Consider the following 26,433-nt stretch of genomic DNA (forward strand, 5'->3'; position numbering starts at 1 on the left):
TTATCTGATTGAGAGAAAGATTCTTTGAAAATTAATTTTGTATGTAGTAATTTTTTTCCCAAGCTTAAATTTTAATTATTCACACACAAAAATCATGATATTATTACGTTTACCCAGCGTGTACCCATAAAATTATAATTAATTATGATTGCAATAAGTTTCAATTACTTCTTGTCTACTATAATTATAATATATAGAACATTAGAAAATTGCTATAAATTGAAGATTCATAAATAAGAATCATAATATAACTGAGCTATTTAATTTAATTGTATATAAATTTGCATGTTTGTCGGAATTGCAGATCAGCTATTACTTGATGATAATAAGTTGTACATATGCGACTTCATTGCATTATTCTGCTGATTATTGTGTTTGAAATGTAGATGCAGGATGATCTGTAGCTAATCGCCTGCACAATAAATGAAGTATCGCGTCTCGCAATCAATTGTGAAATAATTATGTAAAAATATCACTTAATCCGATTAAGCAAAAAAACACAAGAAAATTTACAAATTTTTAAAAATGAGTTTTCTCTCAGGTTTATTTATTTTTCTGTTAAACATAATTAATTAGGAAGATCTTGATCATGACTTGATTCACACTTTTTGACACATTCAACTTAAAAAGAACCATTTTATTATTAATTCCTCTCTATTTTGACTGCTTTAGGAGTAGTCGGCGTGTCCGGCCATCAACTTGTTGAGTTTGAACTCGCACTTCTGCATCTTGTAGGGGTCGTACGAGTACTGCTGGCAGGCAGCGTTGGTGGTGGTCGTCTTGGCGGGGTCGAACGCAAAGCCCTGCCAGAATTCGGCCTTGCGTTCGCACTTGGCCAGCTTGTAGGGGTCGTACGAGTACTGCTGGCAGTGTGGCACCTGCGTGGGGCCACCCTGGGCCCGGTCTTCGCACTGACTCAACTTGTACAGGTCGTCCACGTAGCGGCTGCACTGCGGGGCCTTGAGGGGTTCGCCGGCGCGGTGCTGGCCCTGCTCGCCCTGCTGGGCCTTGCGCTCGCACTTGGCCAGTTTGTAAGGGTCGTACTCGTAGTGCTGGCATTGCGGGAACCGACTGGGGGGCCCCTGGGCGCGCTGCTCGCACAGGGCCAGCTCGTGCGGCTCCTCATACACGTACCGCTGGCACCGCGGGTCCTTCGCCGGCTGCCGAGGGGCGCGCTGGGCCAGACACTTGGCCTGCTTGTATGGGTCGTGCGCGTACCTGTCGCAGTAGTTGCTGCCGCCCTGCGTTTGCTGGTTCGGCCAGTCGCCTGGGACACAAATTCAGACAAAAAATCCAGATTTAATTAATTTTAAATTGGATTTAAATTTAAAAATATTTCATTAGTTTACCATTACTGAATTGCACTATGGATGATTAATAATTAACTTAACAAGGTCAAAATGTAAATATAATTTTAGGTTGCTCTTACTTATTGTTAGAAAATTTGATTTATTACTTAAATTTATAAATAAATCTTCAAAAAGATTTCCGAGATTTATTTTAAACTTAAAAATAGCTCAAGAAATATGTTAGAAAATTAATTTCTAACAAATAATTTTTTTATTTACCTTTTTTCTTTTCTGAAATTTATTGAAAATATAAAATAATACAAATTTGTAATAACATAATATTTAATTAATTTGATGAAAATGATAGATCAATCTATGAATATATAAAAATAAAATGTTAAATTGTCATGAAAACAGGAAATTAAATTGAGCTAGCAGTGAATTACTATTTTTGAGGGCAAGGCATTATCTTACAATTAGTTGGTATATTAATCAAAACTCATCAAACTAAATCAAGTGCGAACAGATAACAAATAATCAAGGCAATCGTCAATAATCTAGTTTTTATAACAACGCAAAAAGTTTAAATTGGGAAAAACCGAATAGAAAAAAAATGCAAAGCATGCATATTAATTATTAATTAATTAATTTATAATATAATTAAATGAACAATGAGAAAGTTGACAATTTACCTGCATGGTGATATCTCCTGTTGTAATCTTCACCATCACTGCTGTAGCTGGAAATCAAAGGTTATTTTGTATAACACATAATTATCTATACTTTTTGTAATATTCGTTAAACAAAATTTAGAATCAAATTTTTAAATAAAAAGAAGTAATATTTGCTGAAGAAATTTTTCTTACACATTTTTGCCTCTTTGATGATTATCGTTAAAGTTTTGTTGGTAATCATTTTTATTCCCAATGTATTCGAATCTACCCTGCTGCTTCCAGGGCTTGCCACTTGAATTAAATTTATTTAATGAAAATTAAAAATCAGAAAAAAAGAATGTATATCAAGCAAAGCAGAATGCAAAGAATATCAGAAATGCAAAGGAAAATTCAGGCAAGGCAGAAGACAAAGATTTTTGAGCGACTGAAAATGCTTGAAATGCAATCAATGCCAATGTAAAATTTTTTTACCTGTCCCTTCTGCCACGGTCGTAGTCCTGCCATGCCGAAACCACGCTCAAAAGCACAACGGCCAAGCACAAAATTATCAGAGACCTGGAAATCACAAACGAGCCGCGCTTTTATTGGTTGCCTGGAAAATTTTCCGCACGCATTCTAGAATTTTCATTCCAGCAAGGTCAGTTCAAAATATCTAATTTTAAATTATTAAAAATTAGCCTAAAATTTTGTGAATATTAAAACTAATTCAACGATCAAGTTGGCAGAAGTTTGATGTCATCGTGATGAAACAAGGAAAGAAAGTTAAATTTAGATTTTATGCAAACATTCGTGAAATGCGGTACAAATTAACTAAATTTAGAATTTCACTACAATTAAAATTGTATTCTTTTCTCTTTCTTTAAAATTGATTCAACGTTAATTGAATCGTGAATCGTTCCTTGATGGTAGCAATAATGTTATGAGATAAATTAAAATTCGCGAAAATTCTGCTTACCTATTCACAGCCATGGCTGATGTGGAGAGCTGAGCGTCGAGCACCGAATTGACACAAAACTCCAAGGCCCAACACCGTTCCCCTTTATAGCGGTGGCCCTCCCCGCCACCGGTGCTCAAAAAGTGACGTTGGGGCTGGCTCTGCAAAAGTATCAATCAAGAAGGATTTTTATGCTGATTTGTAATTAATATTTTTTTAGTTAATTTCTTTTTACTGTTTCAACGCTTTTATATTTACATTTATGTAATTAAATTATTTTTAAAATTACCTTTGTTTGTGTTTTTAATTTTCCTTCTAAATAAAAAGAAAAAAAAAATAAGCTCAAATGCAGTCTGCACTCATAATAATAAATCATGACACGAGATTTAATCACCACAAAACACAAAACGCTGTTCTCCCATTCCACAACTTTTGTATTACAAGATAATTATTTTTTTCCCAAGCACTCTTCAAAATTAAAACTTTTTTTCTATTTGTATAGGGCCTTTTAAGAAGATATTTTTTGTGACAAACTTAAATGGAATAATTATAAGTTGAAGACAAATTATTCCAATTTATTTCCTTATGAGTGATGAGATGTTATTTCCTACTTTTCATTTATTGTTAGTGAATGAAAGTTAATTCATAATAATATTTATAAAATTTGTCCACAGCTTGATATTTAGCGCCACATTTAAAAAGACCTCTAAAAGGTTGACATGTTCTCCGAGAGAGGGGTCGATGTCAGTTGGTGCTCAAACTCTGGCTCATGGCTGACATCTACATTGGTGCTTATGAGCTAACATAAGCTGTGGGTATTGATTGAAATTGAAAATTTTAATAATAAAAAGTTAGTCTTCATCACTTGTTTTAATCAAGTGATAAGTAATAAAATTATAAATATTTCCAGAAATAATTCATAAAATGTGATGAAATATAAGATTTCGTTACAGCACCATATCAAAATTGATTATTATTTTATTTTTAATTAGAAAAGTAAAAATTATATATTTTTCAAATGAATTTAAAAAAAGGGGATTCCTTCATCGATATAATTTATCTTATTTTTCAATAATTTTTTAAATATCAACATGGGGCACCTTATGGAATTAATTTTATGCAAAGAGTAATAATTCAATACCATGAACAAAATCAAACAAACGCTACTATCAGTCGCATGCCACCGTCTCACAATTTCGGCTTTGTTCACCTTGGGGAGCGTGCGTAATTGGCGTCATCGAAAGTGATTACCTACGCGCAGTCAAATGGTAGAGCAAACATACACCACGAGGGCTTAAATTTACACTCGGCAACGCTCTGTAGGGCCATTAATATATCTTAGCAGCCCTCCTATGAAATTTAAGATATTTTTTCTCGATGCAATTGAAATATAATTTCCTTCAACTAGGTCAACTAATGTGATTTGTTAAACAAGCGTGATAATTCATTTAACTGGACCATACTTAAGATCATGAGTCCGTTTTTTCTTTAATTTCATCACAAAAAAATTACACAGAGAGATTAAATGACAAATGCGAACCTCCACAGTCAAACTCACTTTTTGGCAAATGAAAATTTTAATTTTAATTATTTAAATAAGCAAAATTAAAATAAAATTACTATTAAAACTAATCTTCAAATAGTAAAACAATCTGCTACGTTTTGTGTTCAAAAAAACAGAAGGCCATTGAAGAGAAAATAACAGGCGGCTGATTTATTTTTAACCCTTTCTCGTGTTCAAGTTGCTGATGGAGCGTGCGAGAAAGACGAAGAAAAATTTAACTGAGAACAAACGCAGAGCATTGATTAGCAGTGACCCAATTTCTGATAAATTTTCTTTCTAAAAAGAGAAAAACTAAAGCTCATATGATAAGAAATCCCACAGACAGATTCCTCTGGATTAATTTAAATTTAAAGTGCATTCGCAGGTAGATAAAAGGGGCAAAGCGCGTGCTGAAAAAAAACTAGTTCTTGACACCCGCTGAAAAAGCGCGTGTTTGCGTTGCAATTATATGCATGCCGGCGGACTAATTAGTCGCGGGCGCGAGAAGTTACGTCACTTGGAGCGCAGGTCACGTGACAAGGTGAACAAGAGAAAGATTTTATCGGTGGGGCGCGCAGTGGCGACGGCGCGCTACCATCCTCTGGCCTGGTCTCTCTCGCGGCGGGTGCACTCAGGACGGCTGCATCGCCAATTACTTGTTAATCGCCAGTGCCTCCGTCACCCTCACCGACCGTCGAAATGTCCGCCAAATTCTTCTGCCTTGCTCTCCTCACGCTTGTCCTCTCCGCACAGACAGGTGAGACCTTTATAAAAGAGACGAAGGAACGAAAATTTTTTTCCAGCTACCCCTCTGCCAAACGGGCACCCACTTCACTCGACCCTTCATTCCCTTTTCGGTCTGAATTTGGAAAATTTATAAATTAGTCAAATGCATTTATTAATTCATTCCCTGTTTTCAATCGCGTTTCCAAGGAAATAAAGTTTTCGGTCGATCGCTTTGCGCCGATTTGGCCCATTTTCAAAAGAGAGGTCCGGGGAGCGAAAGCAGGGCCGAGGGCGATCAATACGCGAGCATTGGCGGCGCTGCAGCATCCCGATCCTCTTCCCGACCCACTAGCTTTCTTTCATAACTGTGTCGTTTGAGTCGTTTCCATTTGATAAGATTTTTGTGGAAATAAAAAGACGATAACTTTATCTCTTCAGTTGCGGTTAAAAAGTGGGCACTTGAGATGTTCGCGAAGTGGAAAAAAATAAAAAACCTCTTCAAAGAGAATATGAACGTTTTAAGAAAAACCAACGCAATGAAAACGATGTTGAAAAATTGCATCTTTCAATAGGAAATCGAAATTCTTTCAAAGTAGAATCAAACATAATTTTAGATATTAAATAATAAATAAAAAAGAACACAATTGTTAAATTATTACGGGTTGGGTTAGAATAATACATACACAAAAATATGTAGATTTGAGTAAAAAACGTATTTTAGTGTTTTATAGAGGTTTTACATGAATACTTGTTTATATTTTTTATATTTATATTGCTGCTATATTTCTTTTTGATGAAGCTGGTTGAAACTTGGCTATTTTAAATAATAAAAAAAAACACACAATTTGAAGGTTGACTAAGCCCTTTTTATTCTTTATTTTATTTTCCCCTGCACTGTGAGCACAACCAACAGTGCGATTTAAAATAAATTTTTATAAAATATAGTTATATTTTTCTCGTCTCTTTAGTATCGTCTCTCTGCCAATATATTCACAGATCCTTTTCTTTAACCAATAAAACATTGTGTAACGCGCCTCTAACGGTGTTATGTTTGCTCAGCAATTATGATAAGATTTCACCTCAAACTCGGGCACGCGTTCGCCGGCTGCAACAGTCAAATTTGTATTTTTTTTTTTTTTAATTTCGAGTTGTTCTTGTTGCTATTGCTATGAAATAATTTTCCGCCAGTTTCCAGTTGGTTTTGCAACTTTCGACATTTCATAAGCAAGATACAAAGCGACCTCTGCCCCGGGTTTTATCTTTTCAGATATATCCGTATTTATTCGAGCCTTTGACCGCAGTTGGCGACCCTAATTGGTTTTTCGTCACTTGACAAAAAAAATAATAGAATAACAACACTATTTGACGAAAACAATTTTGTGTGATGGTGAAAAATCTGGCCTTGATGTTAATAAAAAGGACCGTGTCAGCTTTTTTATAGCAAAAATAAATATCTTTTTCTTGTAAAGATGCGCTGTAGTTCAAAATATTTAATAATTTTGTGCATTTTTTTTTTATTAAATCAAGGGAATTTGATACTCAATTTCGTTTGAGATAAAATATTTTTATTATATTTTTAAGAGAAACCCTAAAAAAAATTAGAAATTATTTTTTTGTAAATTATTTAAAAAAATCGCAATTGTTCCCAGGATATGCGATCAAGTGTTTTGTGTGCAACAGTCACACCGACAAAGCGTGCATGCAGGACCGCCCACCTGAGTCCCTTGAGAAGGATTGCACGGACGCTCCTGATGGCGCCACATACACCATGTGCCGCAAAATTGTCCAGCACATTGACTTCGAGGTCAATGGACGTAAGTTAATTAATCATTCGACAGTCGAATATTTTTTATTAAAAATAAGCTTTTTTAATTTTCAATTGAATATTTAAAAGATTATTCTTTAGTTTTTAAGGAATTTTTATGTATATTTATAACTATGATTATTTTTTCTCAGCTAAAAAAAAATACTTTAAAAAAGGTTTCTAAAGTAGACAGTAAAATTATTTAATCTGATATATTTTTTCAAAAATTCAAATGCGATTGTGCACAAATCATTACATAACGATTCTAACAAATATTTTCTTTAATTTTAATTGGCCTTCCGTTGAAAAAGGGCAAAATAGACTTTTCTGAAGTTTTTAATTTTAAACTAAAAAAAAATTCAATAAAAATACAAACTACGCAATATTCAAGAGGTTTATTGATATTTATTACTTTAATCAAAGTTTTTGGATGCATTAATAGAAAATAAAAATTGTTTTAATTACCAGCAATTAAAAACCTTCTATTTTTAATACAGTCCAGCCTGACCACCGCGTGATTCGCTCGTGCGGCTACGAAGCGTCCAACTATGTGGACAAATGCTACCAGAGGGCCGGATTCGGTGGCCGCCAAGAAGTGTGTTCTTGCACAACAGGTGACATGTGCAACTCCGCGCCGGGCATCAGCTCGATGTCTGTGATGGTGACAGTGGCCGTTGCCGCCTTGGCCCGTCTCTTCCTGTACTAGAGAGACCAACTGGCCGAAAAAGAGCTGAAATTCATTCAAACCAAATAAAGAGGGTGCCAGCAATTATCCTATTCTTCCGCCATCCGTCGCCAGCTCTTGGATCGGTTTAGAAAATAAAATACCAAAAGCACGCATAATTTGTTTGTACAGAAAGAGAAAAATTGTTCTTCTTTAATTTTAAAAATAAACATAACTTCGAGCTTTTTAAATTGGAGCGAAATTTTCATCGCCTCGTCTCTCACAGTTTGATTCTTTGATTGCGCGTTTAGAATGAACTTTAGCAGTTGACCCCTTCTCTTCTTCTGTAGTGACCGTTGAGCCATATAAAGAAAAAAGACACCATTGATTAGCATCAAGAGATATTCCACTGTGTTAGTGTAAATAATAAGGGATAATTATTAATGTAACGAAGGAGTCGGATTTTCCATCAAGTAAGCCGCTGGGGTTTGTGCATGTCCATAGTCTCATTGCCATTTACCTATTTGCGATTCAACATGCAGCTCAAGGGAGGTAAATATGTTTGGTCGACACACAAAGGTCGGCTCGAGATGGAATGCTATAGTAAAAAGTCGAAGTAATATCACTGGAGAAAGCCAGCATGCAACACAAGAAAATATTTAGGGCTGAAATAAATATACAAAAATCAGTTGTTGTACGCTTAATTATTGTTGCTTTGGATATGAAAAAAAATACATGATTATTATAAAACTTTCACTTTCTTTCTGCGAGATAAAAAGTGAAAATATTATAGTTGTACAAGAGATATAAAAAAACACTGTTCTTAAAAAGATTTTACCTCAATAAAACATGGAAAAAAATAATAAACTTTCGTTTATATAACAAATTAAATTTATTTCCATCATTTATGAATTTCAGTTATGTTTACGTTAGGCGCTCAAATTAAAACTACGTATGTATTCATATTTCAGAATAAGCTCATTTAATTAATTCTCCCCGCACAGCAAATACACGCATGAATCACTTTCATCGAAACACTGTCGTCACTCGGAACTATTGCTACAGATTTTGTCGTGGAAGGTGGAAGCCGTGCATTTATCGTTTAATTATTTTTACAAGGGGTTCTAGTAGTTGTTGAGGTACTAATTTAATTTTTAATTATCTGGAAACTGCTAAAAACCAGAGAACGAGGATGAACGTAAATTACCAAATAAAATAAAGTTATCGGATTATTCAAATTATAGAAATTGATCTTTGGTCGTTACATAGACTTACGTTTAAGTTTGTTTCTTGATTCATATCTAATATCTATTTTCTTTTCTAATTTAAAATACTCGCGTTGTGGTCTTAGTTAGTCCCACTCATCAAAGTTATGCAACTTGCAGCACATTCCTGCTACGCGTGTTGCCTAATATTATATTTTCATGAGTTTCTTAATTAGCTACTTTTTTGTGAAATTAATTAAATAACGCAAAATTTTGATACTTTTAGACTCTAGATAGCCAGATTTACAAATTGTCTCTCTCTCTGGACGATTTAATAAGAACTTTAATTAAGTAATGAAGGGAGAGAGAGTTTTGTCAGACTGTGCATGCCAGTCAATAATTTTATGATATGCAAATGGAATAACTTTTTCTTTTCAGTTCTAGTACAAAATGTTTCGAAATTGCAAATCGTTGCGTATTTCATCTACACTATATTTTAAACTTACTTCACAACTGTCAACGCAGTAAAGGTTTATAACCTCTGTGGTTTATTTAGTTTTACGTTTAAAATATAAAATGCAATAAAATGTTTAACTCTCGGAAATAAATGATCGTTTGATTTTGAGAAGATTGCTTGGTAATGGATACAATTTTTGCTATTTTCCCTTTAATTAACACTAAAATTTTTATTGATACTAGACATTTTCAAAATAACACATTTTATTTATATGGCCAGTAGGGCACGTTTTGCAACTGATCGAGATTGTAAAGTTTTATGCCTTTTTTTTAATAATATAGTTTTTCCAGATTATTCTGTGCGTAGAGATCGATATTAAATTTTAATTATTTCAAATTCAGCAGGTAGATCATTTGATTAAATATTTCCAGCCTACGTCATCGAGTTTGTTTCTCTGGAATTTTGGAAAATATTCACTCCAAAGTTGAGACTAGCAAAAGTTTTAATAGTGCGATTCCTTATGTTTTCACACCCCATGCCCAAATTTGAAGTTAGCCGATTGAGATTTTCACAGCATAACAACCATGACTTAGAAGCAACACCCCTAAATGTTTTTTAAAAAATTTCCAAAATTGCTGGTTTTATGGGACATTTTGAAAAAATTAAAAAACCTAATTTTCTCGCGTTCGTAGAACAAAAATCCGGGTATGGTTGAATTTCGTCGTAGGTCAAATTTCAAGGTCATTTTTCATGACCTCAAATTTTCAAACTCAAATTTGAAAATGGGCCACACGTTTTAAATAATTTTGAGATAGCCATTCGATTCCTCATAAAATTTTACATAGTATATGTAAAAACTGGAGTGACGTTTTTCTTTGTTAAATTTAAAAATAAAAAAGAATATTAAAAAATGTGGTTTTTAGTGCTACCGCAGGCAGGGTCAACATTATGATCGCCTTAAACGTCGTCCCTGATCATTTTAGGTAAAAAGTAATAATCACCAAAGTTAATGCTCACATCAAGCCAAATCGAATGGTGTATATATTGATGGCCTTTGGTGACTTTCAGGTCCAAGGTCACCCAGATCAGTGACCTGAGGTCGCCTGACCTAGATGAATGATACGTACTTAAAAAGGTCTCGTTGAGACGATAATTTTGGTCACCAATTTTTGGTCTGTACCTCAACCACAAACCGATTAATTATGATTTTACAATTAATTGTGTTAAAAATTGTGCATTGAATTAATAAAAAGCACAATTATTCGGTTTGTGGTTGAGGTACAGACCAAAAATTGGTGACCAAAATTATCCTCTTAACGAGACCTTTTCAAGAACGTATCACACATCTAGGTCAGGGGACCTCAGGTCACCGACCTGGGTGACCTTCGACCTGAAAGTCACCAAAGGCCATCAATATATACACCATTCGATTTGGCTTGACGTGAGCATTAACATCGGTGATTATCACTTTTTGCCTAACATGATCAGGGACGATGTTTAAGGCGAATGTAATGTTGACCCTGCCTGCGGAACTGCGCGGAAGCACTAAAAACCACGTTTTTTAATATTCTTAAAACCTCTTAAAAATCCTTTTTTATTTTTAAATTTGACAAAAAAATTCTCTCTAGTTTTGACATATATAATGTAAAATTTTATGAGGAATCTCAAAATTTTTTTAAAACCCATTTTCAAATTTGAGTTTGAAAATTTGAGGTCATGAAAAATGACCTTGAACTTTGACCTACGACTTTTTACACAACAACAAAGTTACTAGTAGTGCTAGTACAGTACTAGCTAATTTTTTCAAAATGTCCCATAAAACCCGCAATTTTTGAAATTTTATCAAAAAAATTTAGGGGTGTTGCTTCTAAGTCATGATTGTTATGCTGTGAAAATCTCAATCGGCTAACTTCAAATTTGGGCATGGGGTGTGAAAACAGAAAGAATCGCACTATTTACAAATTGCACTCTTCACGACTATATACCCGCGAAGTATGATTGCAAAATTACATAATATGAACGTATTTTAGATATTTTCCCAGAAATATCTGGAATCAGCTTTTCTTGAGGGTCAGCGAATTCAATAGTTGAATTAGTACGTTCTGATTTTTTTTTTATGAAAATTCAAAATTAGATTTCATCTCAGGATCAGATAGTGAGAATTAACAAAATTAATAAGTTACAGAAATAATTAAATATTTTTTAGTTAAACACAATATTTTCCAAAGATCGCTAGGACGAAAAGTTCATTGCGGCTGCATCTATTTTTTTGCTTTTCAAAGGTTATCCTATACATTTAAACTAATTTTGATACTGCGATCAAGTTATTTAAAGGCGACGTTCAATAAGGCAGTGGCTGCTGTGGAGCGACGGCATTGACGGCAAGGCGACGGATTGTTTTTATTTTCAAAACTCTCTTTCAATCCGTGTAAAAAGAATTGTTTTGTCGAAATTAATGAATAGAAAAGCTGTAATACCAGAAGGATAAGTTTTCTAACTAATATTAATTACGTTAATTATGTTTCTATGAGTAAAATTTCACGCTTTCCTACCTCAGGTGTTTTAAAAATCATTCACACACGCTTTAAAAATGGTTAATTTGGTTTGTTTACAGAAACAAAAATGCTCGTTTAATATTTAATAAGTTTTTCCCTGCAAATTATAATTTTAAAAGTTATAGTCATGAACATTGAAAAATTATAAATAAATAAACTGTGTGTGATAAATTGTGTAGATTTGGGTCCAAAACCTTATGCTTCTTGTATTTTGTTTAAAATTATTTGTAACCGTTGTGTCCAACAATTCAATTTTTGCATCGAACAATTGTCTTTTTAAACTTAAACAATTGAAAAAATTAAAATAATTGGAAAATGAAAAGCTCAAAATTTCTTTTGATGGAAAAAAAATTAAATTGAAATAGTTGGCACTCAGGCTGAAAATTTTAGAGTAAAAATTTGGTCCCCAAGAAACTTTTTAGCGACCTATTTTTTATACAAGAAAAATAAAGATATTTTTAAAAGAAAAAAAAAAATAATAAAAATAGTTTAATAATTTGAATTTAATAATATTTTTGTTCTTAGTTTCTAAATTTCTTTTTTGATTTCTCAAAAAAAAGGTCCGTTATTTGTAATTTTATTTCTCAGATTGCTTTTCTTGTAATCTGTTTGTAATCATCACGTGACTTTTGCGTCTCTACTTAAAATCAACAACCAATAAAAAGCTGCGCGCAATATTCAGAAGAAAATCTGATCGTGGAGTTCGTGGACGCTTCGTGCGACTGCCAAAAAAGTTCGCGCGAACATGCGGTTGCGCGACCAAAGTTCGCGCGAACAAAAATTTGATCGGAGACTAGCCTTAAAGCACAATTGTGCTCAAAGGCGAATGCACCTGATTTCAATTGATGGGATAAAGCAACGGAAATGCATAAGTAACACAAAAAACTTGGGTACTCTAAGCTTCGGCTAGTTAAGTAAGAGTCAATATGGAAAATTTAAAACCGAAATTTTAGCTGTTATAATAAGATACGGAAAATACGTTTGAACCAGTAGAATGGCCAAAGGCAAATCAACGAGGTGCAGAGCAGCCGCTTATTCTTGGTGCGTGAAGAGTAGAAGAACCACTGATGCTAAAGTCTTTGAGCTACAAAATTCAACGTCAGACGAAATTATTTTGGCCCTTTGGCCAAGCACCGGTGGACTCCTCGATTTAATTCATTTAAAGGTTTGAAAGTTTCTTTTGTTCTTAATTAAAGATGGACATACTGATGGTTTATGGTGTGTGGACTCTATTAAACATCAACCGAACGATGAACATTACTTACTTGTTCGGAAAAACAAAGGTTCATTGACAAGAGATATCGATAAAGGCTTGGTTCCCCATTGTGGAGTAGAAAGCACTTTTAAACACAATTACTCTCACACACATCAATCACATTTTTAAAATAAATAATCTAAAAGTTATATTATATTTAAATCAAAGTTAAAAAGCCACAAAGTTAAATACAATTTTTAAATTTTATTTCTATTGTTTTATTTTAAAAAAAATCCATATTCTTGTATTTAAGCGCTGTGTGAGCTGTGAATCAATAAAAATTCTTTAATTACAGATTGAGGACAAGTCAATGTTGGGGATATAGTCATGAAAAGGTCAACCTGCCTGGTTGATCTTGACCACGAAATTGGGTTCTCCGTTATTCAAGGTTAAGCGGAGAACTTTCTTACGAGGCAAACACCTTTTCAGCACAAACTGTGCGTCTCGACCAGAAATATCTGCTAGTAGGGTGTCACCCTCAGCGATGAGGGTCAGGTGTTTCACTCTGTCATAAAGGGTAGCCCTGTTATCCGCAGAGTCACTAAAGTTGGACTCGAAGCGAAGAATGGAGGCAATGTGGGGCTGGGCCTTCATGATGCTCATGTTCACTAAGGTGAGGTTGTAAATTTTCAGATTCTCCACAAGGAGCCAATCAGGGCAGAAAACAGTGTTGTTGCCCCTGTTTGGAACAAAGTCCAGGACACCAACAAAAGTGGTTTGTCCATTTGGGGCTATCAGTTTCAAGACGACGTCCTGAAGTTCATTGATGCCCAGGGTGGCCATTTTTGATGTAAGAGTGTCGTGAAGGTTTTGGCTCAAGCGCACTCGATTACCCAGGATGAATTCGTCAAAAATTCGTTGCTCCGTGAACTCGCTGATGTGAGACCATTTGACGGCCTTGATCCTCCTTTTCAAATTCACAGTCGACATCTGTGAAAAAAAAAACAGGGATTAAAAACGAACCGTGATTATATTAAAAAAAGAAAAAATAAGATTATTATATGTAATACTGTATAATAAATGGATATTGGAAGACTTCTTAGTGTGGATTGGACAAACCATTGTTGTCCGCACAGAAATTAGCATTGATTATTATGGGGCACACAGAAATCTGTTGTCAAATCCACCTGCAATATATCCATTTAAATAATGAAATTATGATTTTTTTAATGATACCAAAAAATGTTCGCAACAATTAAAAAACAATGCTAATTTCTGTGCCGATAACAATGTTTTGTCCAATCCACATGTACACTTCCAATATCCTTAATAAAAAATATGGCAGCCTCTCGTCATAGAAACTTTTGCAAATAATGTTGAGATATTTTTCAGTTGCGAATTTTCAGTTACATAAAAAATTAAATATTTTCCAAAGCTTAGTAACAACCCCCTTATTAACAACACTATATATTTAAATTAAGGCATTTAGCTTACTGTGATCACAAAGGAACAGGACAGGATCGAAGAGAATCGGATTTCACCAGATTTGGCTATGTACCTTTTGTTGTTCTGTAAATTTGTATACATACGTCATCAAAATGGCGGACAAATGAGAACGTATTCAGTGACAGTGGCGCCTCTAGTTGGTGTCAAAGGAGACGTTGTTGAAAAAGTGGAACATTTTTCAAAATTTTAGAGATTTTTTTAGTATACATTACAATTATATGATTTTATATAGGATGAATTCCATACCAGGTCCTCGCAAAAACTGCAGATCAAAATATTATTACATTATATTATTGAATTAAAATATTCAGCACGTTTCAGGAATATTTTGCAATAACGAATGAGTTTATTTGCTTCGATAAATTAAAAATGTATTCCACTTTAATTTGAAGAAATTATTTAGAGTTAAAAGATTATTAAGTTAAAAAAATTATTCACAAAATATTGCAGATTAATTTTTTAATATATTCCTTTGTCAAGGAATATTCATTTACATTTTCAAATCTTGTGAAGTCCTACTTTTCTTTAAAAAAAAAAAATCAAATGAGCTTGATAATTATTTTGTACAATTGTGAAACATAAATTATTGCTGACTGGGTGGAGTTATGCTTTTTGAAAGATTGAGTTTTTTTAAGCAAAAGAAGATGAAAATTAAGAGGAATATTAGAATAAATTTAGTACTGACAAATTAAGCTGACTGTTTCGACTGTTTTCCTTAGGGTTTGCATTTTATGGCTGGGTAGAGGAAAAAGACAAAAATATGAATCTCTGCTGATTGCTGATGACAACTGTGCAATAGTTTTTATTTCCTATTAATTTCACGCCTAATATTCGGGGAAATTATTTATTGTGCTTGCAACGGGGAATTTCACTTGACGGGGTCGGGTTATATAGATGGGCTGACTTAACAAAGGAAATTTCCTTCTTTCTTGGCTTGCAGATGTGGCCGGCAGCGAAGGGAGCAGGAAAACTGCTGGTTTAGCTGTGGGTTTGCTGGCGGCTAAAGTTCGATGGCCGGACGTCTGGCAGGGCAGGTTGGCTGCTTGGCGAGGCCTCACATCGCGAGCTTGGTTTGGTACGTGTGTCTGTGTGGCAAGCAGCTGGACTGGACGGATCATCAGAGGGGAGCCTGTAACCGCCGGATGGTGAGTATGTATTGATTGTTTAAACAAATATATAATGTTGTGCTTGTAATTCATTTGCAACTGTGTATGAGTAGCGCCGAGAGACTAAAAAAGTTTAGGTATGATACAAGAACCAAGCGAACTGCCACTGCATCAAAATACAAATTTTAATTTACCTGGGTCTAGTATGGTAAAAAAATACCAGTGCGCCTCTTACATTAATTGAAAAAAATTAAACCATTAATTTTGTTTTATTTTTTGGCACTTTTTTGACAGACAGCTGTACTACCTTGGCTGTACTAGCTGTGGGTGTATTGTAACTTGCAAGTACATACTAATGTTGTACAACTCGACAAGTTTGTGTCGTGTGAAAAAATGCAGTGGAGCAGATGTCTGGCAATCCAAGTGAACTTTGGCAGGGTCAACCGATCATTACCAAATTTTACAGGGTGATAGACCATGTTAAGAGGTTTCCAAACATATATAGTTTTACCCCAATATCTCAAAATTTCCGGGTTTTACGGGCCATTCAAATTTGGATTTTGAAAATTTTTAAACGTCTGTATCTCGGCTTCCCGTGGTCGTAGAACAAAAAACTTGGGTGCTTTGGAATCCTCTTATTGCTTTCTACAACTTTGCTTTGAAGTGCAAAATAGTAGGTCACAGGTCAAGGTCACTTCCGGTGACCTCGTGACCTTTGACCTCAAATTTGAGGGTGAGCCGTCACTTTTTTCAAAATTCTGAGATAGCCATTTTGTAGATCGCTAAATTTTACGTAGTATAAGAGAATAAAAAAAATGGGACCCCTCTTAGTTTTTTTAATTAAAAAATAAAACCAATAAAAAACGTGGTTTTCCGAGCTCTGAACTTGGAAAAATAACTTTGAAGCTCTGTAACTTTTTATGTGTTAGAGATAGGTAAATTGTTCCAATGACAAAAAGTGTTTATTTTTAGACGGGCAATCCAACCATGTAACACACATAATGATCAGGTCACAAAAGGTCATTGACCCTGGTGACCTGTGACCTTGAAATTATTTTTTATGCCATTATGATACATCGTTGGAAAGAGGACATTAAGAGGATAATTTTGGTACCCGGAATTTTGTAGTAGCTCAAATAGGAACGGAGTTATTGCAGTTTTTTTAAATTAAAAACTAAAAATATTAATTATGGATAACATTTAAACGTTAATAACTTCGTTCCTCTTTGAGCTACTACATAATTCCGGGTACCAAAATGATCCTCTTAATGTCCTCTTTCCAACGATGTATCATAATGGTATAAAAAATAATTTCAAGGTCACAGGTCACCAGGGTCAATGACCTTTTGTGACCTGATCAGTATGTGTGTTACATGGTTGGATTGCCCGTCTAAAAATAAACACTTTTTGTCATTGGAACAATTTACCTATCTCTAACACATAAAAAGTTACAGAGCTTCAAAGTTATTTTTCCAAGTTCAGAGCTCGGAAAACCACGTTTTTTATTGGTTTTATTTTTTAATTAAAAAAACTAAGAGGGGTCCCATTTTTTTTATTCTCTTATACTACGTAAAATTTAGCGATCTACAAAATGGCTATCTCAGAATTTTGAAAAAAGTGACGGCTCACCCTCAAATTTGAGGTCAAAGGTCACGAGGTCACCGGAAGTGACCTTGACCTGTGACCTACTATTTTGCACTTCAAAGCAAAGTTGTAGAAAGCAATAAGAGGATTCCAAAGCACCCAAGTTTTTTGTTCTACGACCACGGGAAGCCGAGATACAGACGTTTAAAAATTTTCAAAATCCAAATTTGAATGGCCCGTAAAACCCGGAAATTTTGAGATATTGGGGTAAAACTATATATGTTTGGAAACCTCTTAACATGGTCTATCACCCTGTAAAATTTGGTAATGATCGGTTGACCCTGCCAAAGTTCACTTGGATTGACAGACATCTGCTCAGTGCTATTTAAATTAAAATAATAATTGTTATCATTAAAAAACAACTCTAACCAAGATTAAATTCTATTATCTTTATTTAAAATGAAGCGAAAAAAATATGATAAAGTAATTTTTACAATTAAAATAATAATAATTAATCACTGATATCTGTGAAGTTTATCGCCGATGTAATAACTCCAAGTGCGGTTGGCAAAATTGTTTCTCACATGGCCATCAAGGCCATGGACAAAATGTAAACAAGGCATGATGCATGATGGCCCAGAGGTGTCATGATGGTCCAGGACGACTTCAGGTTCATAAAATGCGACTTGAATCCATCAAAATCTACCTCTGCTATGGTATTGAGGTAAATTAATGTAGAAACAGACAAATCGTTAGCTAAAATCCAAATTTTTTTTTAGCTCGATTTACGCAAACACGCTGAACACAGAGGCCAGCAGGCGGCTTGTGGAGTGTGAATTCAACGTGCAAGAGCAGCAAAAACAGTTTTGTATGTGAACGGCCGGAGGTCGCATGAGGCCAAAAGGGTCAGGATTATGCGAATTCAGAATCCCACTGTATTCCCAGCCTTGCACAATCAACCTTGAAGGAAGAGCCTGCAATGCCTGCATGGAATTTTGCAAGTGTCACCTGTTGGGGGCTGACAATCGGGCCCAGAATTTCTCAGAGAGATTCCGAGTCACATGCAACTGCAGCGCGCCCATCGTCTGTTCTAAAAAGGCCAAGAAAACATCAGACTCTGGTAGTCCAACAATAAGTTCAGTATTCAACAAAAATATAAAATTTATTGAAAACTCTTTATTTTAAAATCCAAATTGGTAAAACGTTTTGTAACAAATCTCATGGCCCTGATTTAAAAAGTACCTCTGATCTCTGATTATTGATAGAATGTGATAAAAACGATAAAAACTAATAATTTTTATATTTATGCTTAGGTTAATTTTCAAAAATGAGAAAATCTGCTCAAGTAGGTCTGTGGACTTTCTCAGCGCTAAAAATTGTGTACAGCGAATTTTTTAATAAGTCACTTGTATTCTAAATTTTTAAGTCATTTTATCACGGGCACGATTGTGCCTCGTCCATAAACTCCACAAGTTATTTATAGTCAGCAATATGTATTATGTAACTATATGAATTAATGGAATAAGTTGAGATTTCAAAAAGCACACAAGAAAAGCAGCCAAGCGGAATTTTTTATTTGAAAAAATTTTTATCACATTTTTTAGGAGACTATCAATTAAATATTTGGAATAAAATAAAGATCAATCAGCAGTTTTGTCTGCGAAACTCTAAAGTTAGGTTATGAAAAAGTTCATTTAGCTTTTCGTAATACAACATACAACGCCTCTTACATTTGACCCAAAAAGGTATTTCTGTTTGCAAGATGCCTGAAACAGAAAACAAATAAGGCTGTCAACATAAACTTTGCTCAAATCTCATGAGAAAAGTTTTCTAAAGATGATTTTGAATTTGTCTGGAACAATGTGCTTATGAGATATGTGTCATATTGTCATCGATGTCAAAAATAGAAAATATTTAGCTCTTTGTACTTAACCCCTACGGAGGCAAACCAAATTTGTTCAGCTTTTTTATAATTTAACTGGATATTAACATTGTTTCAATGGAATATAAAGGTCTCAGCCATGGTGTTTTGCGCGGCAGCTGGGCCATTGACTTAGTTAAAGAATTCCACAATTTTTGCAGAATGAGAATACTTTTTAAATAGGGTGGATTGAATTTAAATTCGGCTTTTCCTCGATGGGTTTTTGTGAGTTTGTATTGTTTAAGAAAAACAATATCCTGCTCTACATGTTTCGGCTGCGGGCTGCAGCCATAATTCATGAGCTATGAAAAACATTTTGACAAAAATTAGTACAAAATTAAATCTTTTTTCAAAAATAATTTTTCCTTCAAATTGACAATTTTTCGTGAAAAATTATTTAAATTTACTTTTCTTCACAAACAATAATTTTTAACCAAAATTTGACATTTAATTCAAAAAATTTTTCAAAAAACAAAATAAGTTTTTATAATAATTTTGGTCAGAATATTTAAACGTGTGTTTTGAGCGTACCTTTCTCGGCGGTGGCCGAAACATGTAGAGCAGGATATTGTTTTTCTTAAACAATAAAAACTCACAAAAACCCATCGAGGAAAAGCCGAATTTAAATTCAATCCACCATGCATCAACCCTCAATCGTGAACTTCTACTACAAAACTTTTTAAATAGTTTGGAATAGATCTTAAAAAATTTGATTTTTTTTATCTCCTTCAGGGCAAGGCAAATGATCATAACTTTTGTCGCCTGGGGGTTATAGTAAGTTATTATGCAAACTAGAACAGGGCAAAAGTAGTATATCTTTGGGATTTAAAAAAAAAAATCAAGTTAATTGAGACAAATTTATGGTTCTGGTTGGCATATTGGGCATATTGAGATGATATTATAAGTTAATAAGGGTAACCTTACTTGGTCCGAAAGGAATTCGTTCAAAATGCCTTTTCAGACCAGACATCATCTGAAATCTGAAATATGGAAACGGCCAAAAAAATCGGAAAACACGCGACTTACTAGGTGATCGAAGTACACATGTGCATTGTGCTAACGTTAATGATGAATTTAAGGGACTTTAATTACATAAATTTAGGCTTCTCATGCGTAAATATTCATTTAATTATTTAATTTTAAAAGATAATTTCGTTTATTGCAAATTAAATCAGTCTTTTTATTCGAAGTGGCCTCTGAAAATCCTAATTTAGCTCCTTCTCAAGACGTTAGTGAAGTTGGCGATATCGCCAACAGATTTTGGCATTTTTTTAAAAGTGGAGAAGTTGGCAATATCACCAACTTTTTTTTATCTCAAAAAAGGGCTATCAAAGAATGCTGATTGCGTTCTGGGGGATGCATTTGGCCTTTTATAAGTAACCCGTTATGCATTAGATCTCTAGAAGTACATAAAATATGGGTTTTTCGCGATTTACACCCTCACGGCCGGGTCCAGCCGCTTTCTATCCCACCCCAACTTACACCCTTGAGACCCTTACATAAAAAACAACCCTTACATCGCGGCTGAACCCGGCCTTCTAATTTAATTATTCACCCGAAGGAATTTTTATGGTGCCGATGACACCTGAAAATCGGATTTTCGCGATTTACACCCCCACGGCCGGGTTCAGCCACTTTCTAACCCACCCCATTTGACACCCTTACATAAAAAAACCACCACTACATCGCGGCTGAACCCGGCCTTCTAATTTAATTATTAACCCGAAAATATTTGTCTGGTGCCGATGACACCTCAATGTAGTTTTTCGCGATTTACACCCCCATCTACCATATCTGTTGTTTCAAATAAAAATTATTTTCTTGTTTTGATTTCCTAGATAAGGAAACAAATTACACTCCATGCATTTTTGTTTATGAAATACAATTATTACGTCACACACATTTTCCACTATTTTGATTTAATAATTTTGCACTTTTTTCAATTCAATTAAATTGTATTGTTGTTTCTTAAAATTGATTGCTATTACATATTCCACTTCAATTATCTTTTGAGAATTTCATTATCTTGATATAAAAAAATCAGTAAATTTAGTATTTAATAAAAATAAAATTTATTATGAAAAAATTTGAAACAAGTCCGGGGCAGTAAACACATATATATGGGTAAAATTGGGTAAGGTTAAAAATAAAATCCTCATTCAGAAGCATCAAATATTTCAGATGAAACCAACAAGAAAATCTCAATTTTCTCAAAAGTGGTAAAAAAAAACAATTTAAAAAATTGGAAAATAGAAAATTCAAACCAGAGTGCTGCAAATTGATAATTTGACTTAGAAGTTTATGAAAAAAAAAAAATTTGCAAACAGGTATGGTATGGGTTGCTCTGGGTGATGCTAATCTGTATTAATACGTCGATTTAGAATTAAAAATTAAATTGAATAAAATATACTTTTATTTGAAACTCATATGAGTACAACTACAACTTAACTTACAATTAGAGAAGTTTTTTGCACTTGGCCAGGTGGTACTGGGAGCATTTCTCACCGCTTAGCAAACACACGCAGGAATCACTTTCGTCGAAGCACTGTTTTCGCTCGCAGCTATTGCTACAGAATTGAATAATGTAATGAAAAAATGTAATGCATATTTTTGATTATTAGAAATTTTCTTTAAATCTTCATTTCAATCAATTTTAATCGAATTATTTTTAAGACAAAAATCCAGATATGAAAATGACAGGCCGGAAAGATGATGCACATAGTCAACCCCGTAAAGTTAAAAATTAATTTCTTGTTAATTTTCACAATTCTATAAGAGTTTTATATGGCAACCGAGGAGGACTCTAGCGCCAGGAGCAATTCTAGTTTCATGTCTTCCATGATTGCAGGTCAAGAGACAGTTATAACACTTTTCAGGTTTCATGACCTACAATCGTGGGGGATTCTAGCGCTTCTCGATAAGTGGTTGCAGGTCAAGTGCAGAAGTTGTAAAAATAAGGTTTTTAAAGTAGCCGTTGTGAAACCAAGCACTAGAAGTGCTATACTAGTCTGATGCTTGCAGGTCAATTAACAAAAAACTGTAAAAATATGGCTACACATATAATCGTTGTGGATGTTAGCGCTACTCGATTGGTGGTTGCAGGTCTTTAATCAAGAATTTTTAAATTATAGATTCACCTGACCGTCGTGGATTCTAGTCACTCTTGCGCTTTTCTTCCGGTGATCTGTGGTGGTCTGTGGGCAAAAGTTATTAGAATAATTTTTCTATTTTGACCGAGGTGGTCTCTAGCGCTAGAGGCACTTCTCGTTTCATGATTGCAGGTCAAGGGGTACAGTAATAGCACTGTTACGGTTTCATGATCTATAATCGTGGTGGATGCTAGCGCACTTCTAGTGCTGGAATTCACAACGTCTTATTTTAAAACCATATTATTACAACTTCTACACTTAGACCTGCAACCACCAATCGAGAAGCGCAAGCATGCCCCATCCCCAACGATTATTGATGATGCCCTTTTTTTACAATTTTTAGTCATAGTCCTGCAACCACCAATCGGGAAGTGCTAGAATCCACCACGATAATATATGATGCCTGATTTCTACAATTTCTGCTCATATAGACCTGACACCATAAATCGAAAATAAGCGCTAGAATCCCTCACGATTATATTTTATGCCTGATTTCAACAATTTTCGATCTTATTCCAGTAATCATCAGACGAGTAGCACTTCTAGTGACCTGCAACAACTAATCGAGAAGCGCAAGATTGCCGATCTACCACGGTTATTAATGAGGCCTCATTTTTATAATTTTAGCTCTATAGACCTGCAACCACCAATCGAGAAGCGCTAGCATCCACCACGATTTTATATGATGCCTGATTTATTCAATTTTTGCTCATAGAACTGCAAAAATAAATCGAAAAGCGCTAGAATCACTCATGATTATATTTTATGCGTGAATTTTACAATTTTTGTTCTTATTCCAGTATTTATCAGAAGAGTAGCTCTTATATTGCTGGGTTTCACCACGGCTTATTTTGAAACCTTATTTTTACAAATTCTGCACATACACCTGCAAACATCAAACGAGAAGCGCTGGCATCCTCCACGATAATATTTGATTCCTAATTTGTACAATATTTGGCTCCTAGACCTGCAACCATCAGTCGAAAAGCGCTAGCATTCATTAATATAATATTTTTAGCCCGATTTTTTAATAGTGTATCTTATTCCTGTATTCATAAGACTAATAGCACTTCTAGTGCTGGGTTTCACTTCGTCTACTTTTAAAACCTTATTTTCACAAATTCTGCACAGAGACCTGCAACCACATGTTGAGAGTCGAGAAGCACTAGTTTCACTAACGATTTTAAATGAATTTTTACTCTTACAATTTTGTATCTTAGTCCTGCAATCATCAAACTTGTAGCACTTCTAATGCTGGGTTTCGCCACAGCTACTTTTAAAACCTTTTTTTTACAAATTCTGCACATAAACCTGCATCCACCAATGCATCATTAATAATCGTGGGAGATGGGGCATGCTTGCGCTTCTCGATTAGCTGTTGCAGGTATATGTGTAGAACTTGTAAGAATTCGATTTAAAAAGTAAACGTGATGAATCCCAGAACAAGAAGTGCTACTAGTCTGATGATTGCAGGACTAAGTAACAAAATTGTAAAAGTAAAATCGAAAGCAATCATTCATTTTGAATCGTTGGAGATGCTAGCTTTTCTCGACTGGCGGTTGAAGAGCTCTGTGTAGAATTTGTGAAAATAAGGTTTTCAAAGTAGACGAAGTAAAACCCAGCATTAGGAGTGCGATTAGTCTGATTATGACAGGAATAAGATTAAATATTGTACAAATCGGGCATCAAATATAATCGTGGTGGATTCTAGCGCTTCTCGACTGGCGGTTGCAGCTCCTGTGCAGAATTTGTGAAAATAACGTTTCAAAAGTAGACGAAGTGTGACCCAGCACTAGAAGTGCTACTAGTCTGAAGATTGTGGACCTAAGATAAAAAAATTGTAAAAATAAGCTTCATTTAAAATCTTTGGAGATGCTGGCACTTTTCGACTGGTGGTTGCAGGTCTCAGAGTAGAATTTGTGAAAATAAGGTTTAAAAAGTGGACGTGATGAGACCCAGATCTAGAATTGTTACTAGTATGATTATTACAGGAATATATCTTAAATTGTTAGAATCAGGCATCAAAGACGAAAATAAAGCATGTTTACTAAACATAACTTGAGCTGCAGTTTTTTGCCAGGAGTAAGAGCAAAAAAAGAACAAAGAAAGCGGCATTCGTAACTATCAGGCAGTCATCTAAATGCAAGCTTTCAGCATCCAGAAAAAGAAAAAAAATGTCCAAAGAACTTTTTATTACTGTTAATGTTTCTTTTTGTTTTGTATTTTCTTATTGTAAAAATTTGTATGTAAAATTATCATCTTTTCTCTCAATTATATTAACTTGTATAATTTTGAATGTATAAATGATGTATCCCGTTATGGGCAGCAATTGCCTTTGTGATAGATCAATAAACACAATTTGCAACTAGAAGTGCTACTAGTCTGAAGATTGAAGAACTAAGATAAAAAAATTTTAAAAATATGCTTCATTTAAAATCTTTGGAGATGCTAGTGCTTCTCGACTGGTGGTTGAACGTCTCAGTTCAGAATTTGTGAAAATAAGGTTTAAAAAGAGACGTGATGAAACCCAGAACTATATGTGCTACTAGTCTGATTTTCACATGAATCAGATTAAATATTGTACAAATCAGTTACAAATATATTCGTGGGGGAAATGAGGGCTTCTCGACTTGTGGTTGCAGGTCTCTGTGTAGAATTTGTGAAAATAAGGTTTTAAAAGTAGACGAAGTGTAACGCAGCACTAGGAGAAAAGCGATTAGTCTGATTATTACAAGGAATAGGATTAAATATTGTACAAATCGGGCATCAAATATAATCGTGGTGGATTCTAGCGCTTCGTCTCGACTGGCGGTTGCTGCTCTTTGTGCAAAATTTGAGAAAATAAGGTTTTAAAAGTAGACGAAGTGAGACCCAGCACTAAAAGATCTACTAGTCTGAAGATTGTAGACCTAAGATTATAAGAATATAATCTTGGGGGATATAAGGGCTTGTCGACTAGTGGTTGCAGGTCTCAGTGCAGATTTTGTGAAAATAAGGTTTAAAAGTAGACGTGATTAAACCCAGAACTAGAAGCGGTACTAGTCTGATGATTTCAGTAATATGATTAAAAATTGTAAAAATCAGGCATCAAATATAATCGCGGGGGATATAAGGGTTTCTCGACTTGTGGTTGAAAAAAATTAAGCTTCATTTAAAATCGAAGGTGATGCTTGCGCGTCTCGACTGGTGGTTGCAGGTCTCAGTGCAGAATTTGTGAAAATAAGGTTTAAAAAGTAGACGTCATGAAACCGAGAACTTGAAGTGCTACTTTAGTATGATGATTACAGGGATATCTCAAAAATTGTTAAAATCAGGCATCAAATATAATCGTGGTGGAATCTAGCGCTTCTCGACTTGCGGTTGCAGCTCTCTGTGCAGATTTTGTGAAAATAAGGATTTAAAAGTAGTCGAAGTGAGACACCCGGGTCTAGGCCTAGCACTAGAAGTGCTACTAGTCTGAAGATTGAAGAACTAAGATAAAAAAATTTTATAAATATGCTTCATTTAAAATCATTGGAGTTGCTAGTGCTTCTCGACTGGTGGTTGAACGTCTCAGTGCAGAATTTGTGAAAATAAGGTTTAAAAGTAGACGTGATGAAACCCAGATCTATAAGTGCTACTAGTCTGATTTTCACATGAATAAGATTAAATATTGTAAAAATTAGGCATCATATAAAATCGTGGGGGATATGAGGGCTTCTCGACTTGTGGTTGCAGGTCTCAGTGCAGAATTTGTGAAAATAAGGTTTAAAAGTAGACGTGATGAAACCCAGAACTATAAGTGCTACTAGTCTGATTTTCACATGAATCTGATTAAATATTGTACAAATCAGTTACAAATATAATCGTGGGGGATATAAGGGCTTCTCGACTTGTGGTTGCAAAAAATTAAGCTTCATTTAAAATCGAAGGTGATGCTTGCGCGTCTCGACTGGTGGTTGCAGGTCTCAGTGCAGAATTTGTGAAAATAAGGTTTAAAAAGTAGACGTCATGAAACCGAGAACTTGAAGTGCTACTTTAGTATGATGATTACAGGGATATCTCAAAAATTGTTAAAATCAGGCATCAAATATAATCGTGGTGGAATCTAGCGCTTCTCGACTTGCGGTTGCAGCTCTCTG

The 26,433-nt window shown here is 34.6% G+C and overlaps 3 protein-coding genes and 1 long non-coding RNA gene across 5 annotated transcripts; 2 read left to right on the forward strand and 2 right to left on the reverse strand.

Moving 5' to 3' along the window:
- Positions 1-507: 507 nt before the first annotated feature.
- LOC132205299 (uncharacterized) lies at positions 508-2,999 on the reverse strand. 2 transcript variants are annotated; one of them, XM_059634270.1, is made up of 5 exons: positions 2,919-2,999; positions 2,435-2,518; positions 2,156-2,254; positions 1,982-2,028; positions 508-1,267 (listed from the first exon to the last, which is right to left on the reverse strand). In XM_059634270.1, the coding sequence occupies exons 1-5, from the start codon at positions 2,930-2,932 to the stop codon at positions 669-671; spliced, it is 843 nt and encodes a 280-aa protein (XP_059490253.1). In that variant the 5' UTR covers positions 2,933-2,999; the 3' UTR covers positions 508-668. The 2 variants fall into 2 exon arrangements, with proteins under 2 accessions (XP_059490253.1, XP_059490261.1); XM_059634278.1 differs by lacking the exon at positions 2,156-2,254 and having other exon boundaries at positions 2,919-2,997.
- A 2,030-nt stretch (positions 3,000-5,029) lies between these two features.
- LOC132197468 (uncharacterized) lies at positions 5,030-8,354 on the forward strand. Its single transcript, XM_059620776.1, has 3 exons — positions 5,030-5,197; positions 6,816-6,980; positions 7,468-8,354. Exons 1-3 carry the CDS (start codon positions 5,140-5,142, stop codon positions 7,674-7,676), a joined length of 432 nt encoding a protein of 143 aa, XP_059476759.1. The 5' UTR covers positions 5,030-5,139; the 3' UTR covers positions 7,677-8,354.
- Positions 8,355-13,303: 4,949 nt separating this feature from the next.
- LOC132195738 (uncharacterized) lies at positions 13,304-14,646 on the reverse strand. The gene is made up of 2 exons (XM_059617921.1): positions 14,541-14,646; positions 13,304-14,036 (listed from the first exon to the last, which is right to left on the reverse strand). Exons 1-2 carry the CDS (start codon positions 14,631-14,633, stop codon positions 13,443-13,445), a joined length of 687 nt encoding a protein of 228 aa, XP_059473904.1. The 5' UTR covers positions 14,634-14,646; the 3' UTR covers positions 13,304-13,442.
- Positions 14,647-15,538: 892 nt separating this feature from the next.
- On the forward strand, positions 15,539-20,709 carry LOC132194291 (uncharacterized). The gene is made up of 3 exons (XR_009441527.1): positions 15,539-15,697; positions 17,776-17,966; positions 18,022-20,709. It is a non-coding gene; the product is annotated as an uncharacterized LOC132194291 (long non-coding RNA).
- The last annotated feature ends 5,724 nt before the right edge of the window (positions 20,710-26,433 follow it).

The sequence above is a fragment of the Neocloeon triangulifer genome, unplaced genomic scaffold (genome assembly GCF_031216515.1).
Source record: "Neocloeon triangulifer isolate White Clay Creek 2 clone unplaced genomic scaffold, ASM3121651v1 ptg000001l, whole genome shotgun sequence".
Classification (NCBI taxonomy): domain Eukaryota; kingdom Metazoa; phylum Arthropoda; class Insecta; order Ephemeroptera; family Baetidae; genus Neocloeon; species Neocloeon triangulifer.